Source organism: Pithys albifrons, chromosome 2 (genome assembly GCF_047495875.1).
Source record: "Pithys albifrons albifrons isolate INPA30051 chromosome 2, PitAlb_v1, whole genome shotgun sequence".
In the NCBI taxonomy this organism is placed as follows: Eukaryota; Metazoa; Chordata; class Aves; order Passeriformes; family Thamnophilidae; genus Pithys; species Pithys albifrons.
The window spans coordinates 100,600,947-100,614,020 of NC_092459.1; the positions used below are offsets into that span (position 1 = coordinate 100,600,947).

The 13,074-nt window shown below is 42.8% G+C and overlaps 1 protein-coding gene across 2 annotated transcripts in view; it reads right to left on the reverse strand.

Moving 5' to 3' along the window:
- The window catches only part of CDC42BPA (CDC42 binding protein kinase alpha), a 187,317-nt gene extending 177,145 nt beyond the window's left edge, over positions 1-10,172 (reverse strand). For both annotated transcript variants that reach the window (XM_071579798.1, XM_071579794.1), the window contains exons 1-2: positions 9,738-10,172; positions 8,821-9,045 (exon numbers count right to left, since the gene is read on the reverse strand). In XM_071579798.1, coding sequence (XP_071435899.1) covers positions 8,821-9,016 — 196 coding nt within the window. In that variant the 5' untranslated portion in view covers positions 9,017-9,045; positions 9,738-10,172. The remainder of the gene's footprint in view (positions 1-8,820; positions 9,046-9,737) is intronic.
- Between the last annotated feature and the right edge of the window lie 2,902 nt (positions 10,173-13,074).

Genomic DNA, 13,074 nt, shown 5'->3' on the forward strand with positions numbered 1-13,074 from the left:
GGTTAATTATAATAAATCAACTGATATGTGTTGGATCTAATAAGAAATGTACAGTGTCATTACAAGAAGCACTGTGTGGTGTGGATGCAGCTGTAGATAAGGCCTGTGTGTAATTCACACAGGTGAGAACTTTTTCTTACCATTCTCCAAATACAATCTCTGTATTATTAACCTGGCCAACAAAACCATGAAATCTTGGGGATGACTAGAGAGAAATAAAGAAAAAAATGCAACCCAAATCCAGAAACCAAGATTACAGTGATGGAACATCAGACTGACACACATATATCCTCATCCTATTAGAAAAACAAACTGAGATCTTGCTGGAATGAAAAGCAACAGTATGGAAGCCAGGAAGAAGTTCAGGAGACCTCAGCTTGGAGAAGATAAGTACATTAATGCATTGCTTTGGAATAACATTAGCTGTGAAAAACACACAGGAAGGAAAGGAGGAAGGACTCAGAAATGGAGAGCTGTGGACTCTTCACCACAGGTGAGGACACCTCACCAGCAGTCTAAACTAAGGTAGGATTCTAAGATGAAAAAGATGAAACAGGGACAATAGTGAGAGGGAACACTTAAAAATATAATATAAATAATAATTAAAAGACCACTTTACACACAAAAACTACTCATAAACCCTCCACTCTGAGGCTATAGTACCTCCATGCTCCTAAACTAAGACAAGAGCATCCTCCTCCAAACTGAGACTTCTGAGACTGAAAAAAAAACTGAAGAGAAGACCAACAAAGTGTTGCTGTTCTAATTCCACAATCTTTAAAGGAAACGTAATTAACACCTACAAGAACTTTTCCCCCCTCCCATTTGGAATGCCACACTAGTCCTTCTACAAAAAGAACTACTGTACATTTCTACTAAACTGCTGAACAAAATATATTCATTTTTTCCTCAAAATGGCCTACAAAAATACTCCAGTTCATAACATTCACAAGGTCCAGAAGCAAAACTTTTCAAAGAGATGCAGAAAGAAGGTGCACTAAGAAGCTGCTCCCTAAAAATTAAAGAAACCTCCAATATTGTGTAACAAAACTAATTTAAATCAAACTGGAAGTCTGGATACGGATAAGGAAGAATTACAAACACAAAGTCTTAGGAGTCTGGATATACCTCATGTGGATTTTATCCATGGTGACCGCTAGTAAACCTAATTAGGCTGTATTACTAGAAATAAAGCAAACTGACCTGTCTGAATGGAAGATTTTTGCAGTTATTATTAAACTCAATGTCATGTTTAAACTATTTAAAATACAAATCTTGTCATTAACAAAAGATTGCACATGACCGACCTAAATCACTTGCATTTTTAAAAGATTTTGGTTCACATTAGTGGCATTCCCAAGCTTAATGAGGATTTTAGAAAAATAATGTGTTGAGGTAAGTTAGACCAGAGTAGAACAAAATATTCCAGTCATTCAGCCAGAAAAAGAAAATCAAATTAAGCAAGTACAAATGCTTACAGAAGGAATGCCTGCTTTGCCAAAAGATAAAACTTAAGAATCCAGGAGTTGGCCTTTTCTTTGAATTCTGCCTCAGCTAATCACGGTACCTTTTTTAGTCAGGTCTTCGAGCTTGGCAACAAGATCCAATTGCTTCTGGAAGTTTTCTTCACAAATGAAGACAGTAAATATTTTGCAATATAAAAGTAATTAGGGATGTTAAGAATGAGTTAATATTTTTCAAAGACACATCCAGGATAATTTATTACAGTGTTCACTTTCAGCAAATAATACGGGGGAAACAATTTCCAGGAGAGTAGCCTGCATCCAATTTGAATCTGGAAATTTGGTACTTGCAAATTATTTGCAGTAAAATTTCAAAACAACACCAGTCCTTGACTATCCAGCCACAGGTAAAACTCAAAAGTGAAATTACTTGTATTTGCTGCTCCTATTCAGAACTCAAACACTAACCTAAGGCATAAGGTAGAGCTTCAAAAACAAAGGTAGTTTCTCTCAACCTTTGTAAAAAAAGAATATATATATATACATATATATATAAAAAGTATTAAACTATATTGGGCCACATAAGCTGATTACTCTTACAGCACAGTATCCTTCTTTCAGTCAGCTGTGACCTAATAATATGCTACAGGTTATAAAAGAGTTTATCAGTAAAGTTCAGGAGAGAAGGGCCAAAAGGCAAGGAAGGAGTTTAATCAGACAGATAAAGGCACAGCATCACATGCTACACAGAGGTTAAATATTCAAACACATCTTCAGCAGTACATTTTACAGTTATGATCATACCATAAAAAAGCCATTGGATTAACCCTTTAACAAGAAATGTCCTAGTAACAGGGAATTTATTGTGTTGTCATGAGGTTTATAATGCCCACTGAGCAGACTAACTCAGATAATTGTATTTCTCCATTTGTCCCCATTAGACCAAAGCATGTCAGGAATTTCTGTACAGAATAAAGGCATTTCTAAAATTCCTGGAAACTAAGTATTAGTTAGACTGCTATCTAAGCAAGCCGTACTCCTTTGCAATAAACAGGACATTACTGACAGAAGTCAGTCAGCCCAGACACAGACCCCAAATACGCCCCAAAACAGGCAGCCTCTGAATACCTCCAAACTTCCTCAGCCCAAAAGAACAAAAAAAGTCAGAGAGAACATCCTTTAAACTTATTTTTACTTAAAATTAAGGTTTTTTTAAAAACTTGGTGTAATATAAATATGTTAAGAAACAATTACAATGGGTTAATGCCTCACTCTACTGGAAATTAATGCAAAACAAGTAGAATTAACTGGATGGTCTCACAGCTCATTTGATCACATCAGAACTGTTGATAAACTTTCAGTAATTCGTTTCATGTGTTCAAGACAAGAATCAAAACTGAAATAAATGCAGGAAAGGTCACAATTCAAAAGGTATAGAGGTTAAACACAGAGGCACCTAACAGCAGGCTCTGCACAGGCAACCATTCTACGTATTTTGTGTCATTAGTTTTTCCTTCTTTTTCAAGTAATTTGGCATAGAACTGCATCTCTGTCAAAGTTGTGTGCACAATATTCTCATATATGGATATCTGTAGGTCATTTCTATTTGACAGCACCAAAGAGGCTCCTTTGCTCACCCTAATCAATGAAATGCATTTAATTTTTGGCTGCAGCTGAACAATCTGAAACAACAGATTACATAAAATAAGCAGGCCAGTGTTATCATAAACAACGTCAGAAACCTGCGTGTCAAGAATGTCACAATGTCTTCTACATTGATGGATCCCCATCATTCCATATAGTTCAGCCGCAGGCAATAAAACAACTCATATTTACAATTAGGCACATGGTTAAAAGCTCATTAAGTGGCCTTGACAAACAAGATGCTTATTCTTTCCCAGAAAGATTTTGCTTATGTCACACAAAGAGGTACTCCCATTTGTGACTACAATTAAAAAGTTAATACCTAGAATGTCATTTAAAAAAAAAGGCATTTCTAATGGGTTAGATACTACCACGGTTAGATAATACTAAGCACTAAAGCCGACTTTAAAAAAATGCAACAAAACAAGAAGTTGAGTACTAAGTCTTTTATTACTGTCTGCTAAGAATAGGACCTAAGTGATGGATTGTCTTTTAACAGTCTATTTGGAAAACAAAATATAAGCAACTAATAGCTAAAGGTGTGATTTGTTCAGGACCCACAAAGAGATGAATAACACAGAAGAGGTGCAGGAGTCTACAAACAAGACTTAGTTCTCTTTTGTTACTAATATTTAAAAACAAACCTAGCTCAAAAATGGGCATACCATTTTTCCTTAAGAAAACAACATTGAAAGAGATCACCAGACAGAAAACACAGACAACCTCCTCACAACACTGTCCTGAAAAATTGGTTGTATGGTGATAGAACCGTTTTCACTAGCCAGAAGAGATAGATCTCTCTTATCTGCATAACATGAGACCAACAATGACAGTCAGGTCTATGCCCCCATCAGCCCTGCATAAGCACCACAACTTTTCAGTTCTACTTGAAAAGAAATGGGAACAATTAGAATCACAGAATCAATTGGGTTGGAAAAGACCTCCGAGATCATCAAGTCCAACCCTTGGTCCAACTCCACTCCATTTACCAAATCATGGCACTCACTGCCACATCAAATCCCAGTTTAAAACCTCCAGGTGAATCCACCACCTCTCTGGGCAGGCTATTCCAATGCCTGATTACTCTCTCTGGAAAGAATTTTTTTCTCATCTCCAACTTCAATTTCCCCTGGCAGAGCTTGAGCCTGTGCCCCCTTGTCCTATTGCTGAGTGCCTGGGAGAAGAGACCAACCCCCACCTGGCTAGAACTTCCCTTCAGGTAGTTAGAGAGAGTGATGAGGTCACCTCTGAGTCTCCTCTTCTCCAGATCCCTCTGCAGAGCCCTCCTGCCTTCCAGCAGGTCGACACTCCCTCCCAATTTGGTGTCATCAGCAAATTTGCTGATGATGGTCTCAATCCCCTCATCTAAATTGTCAATAAATATGTTAAACAGGACTGGACCCAACACAGACCCCTGGGGAACACCACTGGTGACTGGCCGCCAGCTGGATGCAGCTCCGTTCACCAGCACTCTCTGGGCCCGACCCTCCAGCCAGCTCCTAATCCAGGAGAGGCTACACTTGTCCAGGCCATGGGCTACCAGCTTTTCCAGGAGTATATTATGGGAGACAGTGTCAAAGGCCTTGCTGAAGCCTAGACAGACCACATCCACAGCCTTACCCTCATCATTTTAACCCATCTTTCAAAGCCTTCTTTGGGAGGAAAAAGAAAAAAGAAACCAAACAACAAAAAATACCCCAAACACAAACTGACAAACAAAATAACAACAACAAAATATAAATCCCGTAAAATTTTACTACTGAAGGACAGTTTTACTACAAAAGCACAAATTCAATCAAGTTACTGATCTCATCATGCTACTAGTGGTGCCTTATATCTTCCCTCCCTTCATCCTCCACACATTTTTAAGTTCATTCCAGTATTCTCCCAATGCCTCCTAAAAAACGTTGCTCTAGTTTCTTTTTACAACCAATTCAAACTGGAGCCATTGGAAAGGAATTTTTCCCAGAACAAAAACAGCTCCAAAAGCTTCTTTTTATCACTACATTTTTCTTTCAAGTTCACCTTATCAGCCTTCATTACCTCCCTTCCAGTCTTGCATCAGTGTGGAAATTCATACACACACAGGAGAGAAAAAGCAAAGTGTTTGGAATTCTCAAGAGCTTTTTCTGGTAGGCACCAGTTGCTATAATTAGACAAGCCCTTTGCTAAATCACAAATTCAACTATCAATACAGATAAAAATGAAAACTACCATAAAATACACATAACAAGCCAATTCCAAATGTTCCATTTCCTTCCCACTATCTCAAAATATGCCCCGATTTAACCCTCAGAGCTCAAATACAACTGCTATTTCCATGGGTGTATAAGATAACTATGTAAAATAAACAACAAAACAAATTATTTTATTTGCATGTCACAAAAGTAATATTATGTAAGAATAAGGAATGCAGTTGTTTTCCCTTAGAGACAAAAAAAGGATTTTAGAAGTAAAGCAGATTCTGAATCACAGAATAATTAACCTGACACTTCTAACCAGTCTAATGTAACTTCAAACAGCAAAAACCCCTGAAATCCTACAAAAATTTAAAATTCTACTTCCCATTGTAGACACCTTACTTTCTCCACTTGCTGAGTTAAACTTGTAACATTAAACTAAAACAAAAGATGAACAACCAGTTCAGATCTCAACTGTTTCACCCTGCTTCATTTTAAAAATATATTACAGTTCTCAATAGTAAGTTCACAAAAATAGTCCTGAAAGATCCAAGTACTAGAAGATGAAGCTTCTTAGTTGCTCTAAATATAGCAGCAAGTCACATGGCTGTCATTAAGACATTAGCTGTTCCATGCTGGAATACCTTCTAAACCTTTCCCCCCAAAAATTAGATTGTGCTTCAGTCTTATGTGAAATACAGAATGTAACATCTCAGCAGCTTATCCCAAAATACACATCCACAAATACAACCTCAACTCAAAACCCCCACAAAAAACCCAAACAGTAGCACCTTGAAACGGCACTGCTAAAAGGCAAGAAAAAATTATTTGCTGCTCAACAGGAGACTGTGATCACCAAACATCTATTTACCAGCCTTTTCTTAAAAATAACAGACTATATAAATAAATCCCATTTATTTCTAGAAAGAGTAATTAAAAAAACCCTACACAAACAAAAATTTAGTTTAAGCCTAAGATGATGATCAGTTCTCAGGAGTAAATCTGTTCTTTACACCTTGTAAACACACAAGTTCATACCAGTTCATACCATTCCATGACCCATTTCAATACATCCAGACTGCACTCTTCATAGCAATAAAGCAAATCTGTGGATGCTGGGCACAAACCCACAAAATGTCTTTCCAAGACAGTAACCAGCTGACATCCACCCGTAGATACATCAAGCACAAAGTTTTATTTCACTGATGGGAAAAATAAATTAATACACTGTTTTATACAGTACAGTCAAAACCAGGAGTGCTTCCTGTACAGCAGCCTTCAGAACTCCCTGGTGTAAAACTGGTGCTATTTTTCCTACTGTTCAAATAGACAAGCTGGAAAAAACTGAACTGAAACCACTCCACCATTGAGTCATGTAGGGAGGTGGGGGCAGAGTCCAGGATTTCTGGCTGCCAGCCTTCCACTTCTGCCACTGCTCAGCACATTTCCAATGGTAAAACCATATATAACCTCTTTCTAATCAACCACTTGCACTGTTTCCCCTTCTGGGCAGAGATATGAGAGGTCATGATCATATCAAAGCACAGAGTACCCTTAGTAATAACTTCACTGCTCCAGAGCACTGGAGGGTGCACAACCTCTCTAGGAGCCTGATTTTGCCAACACTCTGATCCCAAGAGAAATGCCAGAGACCACCAGTTTCACTAGGAGGGCTGGGCCCCAGAGGAGACAACTCATGGGAATGTTTGCAGGATAAAGACATCACTCACTCAGACACCTCCAATGGCAGGTACCAGCATCCCCTGGCTTTTGCATTTCACCTCACAAACCCTCTTGAAAAAACTCCCTGGACAGCTGAGCTGAAAGTACACAGAGGAGACTCGCAACTCAGCCCTGGCAATGGGAAGAACTGATCTTCTCTGAAGCTCAAGCGTAGTGCTAAGGCACAGCTGGAGCATGAGTGGAAAAATAGTAGGAAAAACAGGGCAGCAAGAAACCTTATTTCAGCCTTTCCAAAACAGTGTATTATTTCCACAAGAAGCCTGGAAAGTTTATTACAGAAATCTTCAGGTACTGTCAGAGCCTTGTAATGATGCATTTACCCATGAAACAACCACCACTGAACACACCAGCATGCAATACAATGGGTTCCAAACACACTGTTACCCTGACCATCTAGATATGGTTAACTTGATGATGATTATTGTTATTATTTACAAGATATCAGCTGGCTAGATCCACTGCAGACTACACCAAGTTCCTGCACAGAAAACACCACTGGAGCCATCATATTTTCCCAGTCTTTCACAGCTTCTGAATGCCAGTGACAGTTTTAGAGGGAAGATTCTTCAGAAGTACTTTCAATTACTATTTCCTCCTTAGCTAGAATGCATTAATTACAGCCTGTTCCTCCAGATAACAAGAAAACAAAAAACAGTGCTATATGAATATTACAAGAAACTTAATTACTGAGTCAGATGTCCTTTAGATGTCAGTATGACTACAGCGAGGACCAGGAAAATTAAACCCACACTTAGCAGCCTCAAGTTGTTAAATCAGTTATCAAAACAATGTCTTTCCTCAGTGACTTAATTTTGAAGAGCTCAACCAGCTAATTAGTCAAATGCCTGCTACGTGTTTCAAAAATGTGCTTTTTTAATAAAGGAGGCCAGCTGATGTCTTTATTACAAGGCAAATGTGGTAAACTGTTCTGCATGCAAATACAGAAGTGCAGCATGACTTTGAAGTTTGAAGGTCAGATACAGTAACCATTCTCATCAAGGTTCTTATGTTAGACTGCATCTTCTGGTCTACATTCGAGTTCAGAAGGAGGAAGAAAGAGAGGTTAGAAGAAAAAAATAGAATCAACCAGTTCTGTGGCAATTTAAGAAGAACTGGAATGCTGTCATTCACCTGCTTTCCTTTAAAAATCTGCAAATACTCTGCCTCCCACAAAATCAAGAAAGAAAATGGAAAGAGTGCAGAGGACACAGACAATTTCATTTTGCCTTTCAACTTTCTGTTCTTCATCGGGAAAATCAATCCACTTAAGTCAGCAATGATTTTGTATAAGAAATGTCATCTTCTCCATTTTCACAGGCATTTCAAATCCATATAATTTAAAAAAGCTGAAGGATTTTCTTGTTGATCAACATGTTTTACTTTAAAGAATCATAGACTCAACTGCAGAAACAAATTAGAGAATTATGGATTGATCTTAGTCCAGTCATCAGAGAATTTAACCCTCACCATTCGATATTCCCAGCAACTTTAGGATACAAAATCAACAGCTGGGCCTGAAGGCAAACAAATATGCCTCAAGTACCAGAGTCTGATCCAAGTAAAAAAAAAGAAAAATATGTATATTTTACATGCATACCTCAAAGACAAATAACCACTATGGATTTCTTTTTAGCACCACCACCACGTTTAAATACAGTAAAACTCATAACACTTCCCAGTAAAACACTGAGTTATAATCAACTCCCTCTTACACACAAATAACAGACACATTATACAAAGCAGACAGGAACATGGATGGACGTACACAAAATAAGCACATTCAAACTCACCCCACTCCAGATACTCAAGGATGTTCTTCTCTCTTCTCAGAGGGGAATTATTACATTCATCATAAAGGCAGATGAGTATATCCAGCAAGGTTTCCACACTGAAGCATTGCCCATTAGTCTGTGTTGGCCCATCCAAAATAAACTGCTCCAACTGCTTCAAACGCACTTCTCCAGACATGGTTGTTTCAGTTTGCATTGGGGTTTCTTTTTTAATGATTATTATTACTTTGCCAGAAAAACAACAACAAAAAAAAACTTTTGAGGGTTTTGTTGTTTAGAAAGAAGTCAACAGTATTTTTAACAAGCGTCAAACGTGGCAGTGCTTAATTTCCAGCCCACCTTGGTGTTCCCAGCCTGAAACTAAACCCTTGGAGTTTCAGACACACATATACAGTATGTATATCTGTGCACAAATGATTTTAAAGAGAAGAAAATAGTTATCCTAAAAAAAATTTGTAACATGCTTAATAAGAAGGGGGCAAAAACATTTGGCCACTCCTGGTGCCTTAATAATTGCACTCAAATTCAGCCGAGGCTGACTGACACCGATTCCACCGTGCGAGCACAGGCACACGCACTTATATATTTAAGAAGGTCTTCTCCTTCATTCCCAATGCAGATCATGCAGCGCGGTCCTGCCAGGAGCCCCGCCGCAGCACACAGCCCCTCCGGATCCGCTTCCCAGAACGGATGGGAAGGGAAAAACAGGCGTATTTACGTATTTATATAAGCGAAAGGCCGAAGAAACGAGAGCACAGAGCGGCGGGGAAGGAGGGTGCGGGGGCCGCTGGCCCCGCCGCCTCCCCCGGCCCCGGCAGCGCCTCCGCGGCCACCGCGGGTGGGGCGCAGCCCCCCCTGCTCAGGGCGCAGCCACGTCCTGCCCCGGGCAGCCTTCCCTTCCTCCTCCTCCTCCTTACCGAGTCTCCTTTTAAGGCTTTTCAGTGATTCAAAAAAACTAAAGTCTTCATCGTCGCCCCCTTCTCCTGCGCTGCGCCAAGGGGCGGCGGGCGGGACGCGCGCCCCGACACACCGGCAAAGGCGCTCCGAGCCCTGTCAAATCCTTCCCATGGCTGCGGCGGCGGCTGCTGCTGCTGCGGAGACGGCGCCCTCCTTCTCCTCCTCCGGTGCGCGTCCTGGGGCGGAGGGAGAGCGCGGCGTCCCCGCTCCGGCCGCACGCTGCGGGCCGCGGGGCCCCGACCGCGGCGGCGGTGGGCTCAGTGCCGGCGGCGCGGTGCTGTCCCGGCTGCGCCCCCCCGGGCAAAGGGCATCCTCGGCCGGTGCGGGTGTGTGTGCGTGCGCGGGCGGCGGGGAGGGGTAGCGGCGGCGCCCTCCGTCCCTCCCTCCCTCCGCTTCCGCGCCCTCCTCTCCCCCGCCGCTCCCTCCCTCCCTCCTGCTTCCCTCGCTCCTGCCTCCCTCCCTCCGTCCCTCCCGCGGTCACACGCGGCAGCCGCCGCCAAGCGCGCAGCAGCCCAACATGGCGGCCGCGGCGGGGGGAGCCGCCGCCGAGCGCCGCCGCAGCGCGGGGAGCCGAGCCCGGGGCCGCCGCTACTGCTGGGATTGAGGGGAGGAGGGGATGCTGCGCTGCAGCAGGGAATGCAGGGATACGGGCGGACCTAGGGATGCGGGAGGGAGAGAGGGCGGGAGAGGGGAGGCCGCCGCGCAGCCCCCGTGGGACAGCGGCCCCCGCGGCCGGGCTGTCCCGGGCGGGCCCACCCGGCCGGCCGCGGATCCCTCCGGGGCTCTCCCGCGAGCCGAGCGGGGCAGCCGCCGCCGCTCCCCGGCCCGGGCCGTCTCAGCCTCCTCCCCGGCAATTAGGCCTTCGATTAAAACTCCCACCAGCCTCGTTAGGCCGGCGGGCAGGGGGCGCGGCGCCTGCCTGCTGTTCCAAGGGTATGTTCCATCCTTTTCCGAGAGAGGCTGCCGAGCTCCAGCGGCGAGCACGGGCCCGGCCGCCTCGCACTTCGAGCGCTCCAAACGCGGCAGAAAACGCGTCGGGCCTCGGGGCTCTCTCCCCGCTGGTTAAGCGCTGCCCCTCCCCGAGCGGTGCCACCGCAGCGCCGAAACGGCTCGTTTCGGGAGCATTTCAGACCCACATCGTTTAAGAGAGCTGAGGGATTTTCTTGTTGATTCTAAAGCAGCACAGACTCAACACAGAAGCAAATCCGAGGAGTGTGCATTGATCTTTTTCCACGCATCAGAGAACGGGGCCGACTCCGGGGTGGAAAATGGCAGCGGCCCTGGAGTGCCTGTGGCTGCTCCGCTCCCAGATGGGCGAGGGATTTTTAAGGGATGCGTAAGGGATGCGCTGTGGTGCTCAGGCTGCCATAGGGCTTTGAATGACATCTGTAAGTCTACCCGTTAACTTCAGTCCATCCTTCCTCAGAAGACAGGGAAAGGGGAGAACACAGTACAGCCCCTGGAGATCACCGGCCATAGGTGGAGTTCACTGTTCAAAAGCCCACCACATTCTTCGTCGGCTGGAGCTCCAGGGAAGGAGAGGTCTCAGGCATCTGCTTCCTCAGTTCAATAACAAGCAGAAGACCCTCAGCTAGGTTTTGCCGTAGCAAGTACCTATATAACACTTTTTTTCTTTTAAACTGGCTTATTTGCCAGCAGATGTAAAACATCAACACTCATATCTGTGAAGATGAAATACAGGATACAATTAAAGTCCCATCTCAGCTATATATAAACTCAGTGGTGCAAAGCTAGAAAGGACGGTGACTCCCACCCTGTGCACATGAAATGTGGATGTAGGGCTGGAAAGAGTAAGCTTTCTGTCAGTGAGCCTAGGAAGAGGATCTAGCAGCTTGAACAATGGTCTTTGAAAGGAAGGAATGCTCCTGCCAACTCTTGGTGAATGAAGAAATGAGCAGAGAATTTAATTCTAAAAGCTTTTTGCACTAAAACCCTCCCAGAAATGTTAGAAACTACTACAACTATAGGCATAAGCTTGTGGTGGGTAGAAAATAGGATTAAACTGAGAGGACGAGGACAAGGAAAGGGTTTCCTTCCTGTACCAGGGTACATCTTTGGTATGACAGCAATAAAAATAAATTGGTATTGCTGGGGTGGGTGGATCAGATTGGATCACACTTCCTATAGGGATTGGAGACATGGCATCCAAATTCATCGTGACCATAGATTAACCATTAATAGGATTGCAGAAGGAAAAGGGAGAAGACTAAGAGTTAAAGGGATGTTAGCTTCTTGGACTTCGGCACCACTTGGTAGGGAAATGAACTAAAGAATCATTGCCAGAGATAGGATGGGTGTGGATATTTCAGTTACTTAAGTTACTGTGTTTTCCTCAGCCAATTAGAAAGTCTTGCCCTGTTTTACTTGCAGACAAGTGTTTGGAAACAAGGAAGGATACCCAGGAAAGGTGCTTGCTTTCCCTATATTTCTGGTTTTAAAGATGAACCCTCCTTTCTGCCAGCTCCCCTTGACAGAAGTTGCACATCAAGCCAGTGCTTTCCAGCATTGCTTTCAGCTCGAGTGAGGCTACAGGAGGCAGATGACATGTTCCTATTAAAACCATGCTATGTAAGCTGCAGTTGAACACAGAAAACAGGAATTATTTATTCTCATTTAATAGCCTGTCCAGAAATATATAGGCCTCCCTGTAAGAACTGGTGCTGCGCCCACTGGGCTGTAAGTCAGGTGTCGTGTCACAGAAGCTGTGAGGAACAGGTAAGACCAACAACGACTAGAGGCATTTTTATTTGCTGGGAGTTATCTATGTACCAGATGAGTAATTCTCACAGTACACCCATGGGATGGAAAAATATTTGCTCTGCTTTATAAGAAAGGCTGCAAGAGATGCTTTAGTCCAGAGTATTTAGAAAACGAACAAAAGAATTTAGTGTAACACTCAGAAATTCCTTCTCTATGTTCTGTCACTAAGACAGACCGTGTCCTAAAAATACATCCAGCTTGTGAAAACATACCCCAATATCTTTCATAATTATCAAGTGTTTGTTTCACTCTGTTCTTGTTTTAATAATATCACAATAATATTTTCCTCTTATCGCTTTGCTTTACAAATGTTTACAGTACCTAAAACATAACTAACAATAATAATGATTTTATGTCTTACAATAAATTAAGCAAGCTGATTGCAACAGAGGGAATAGTGCAGAATGAGGAGGATATAGTTGAAACAAAGATCTATCTATTAACAACATGTATGTTGGGTGTTGCAGTACTTAATGTGGGTATAACAGAGTAAACAGCCTTTTCTCTCCAGAGGCA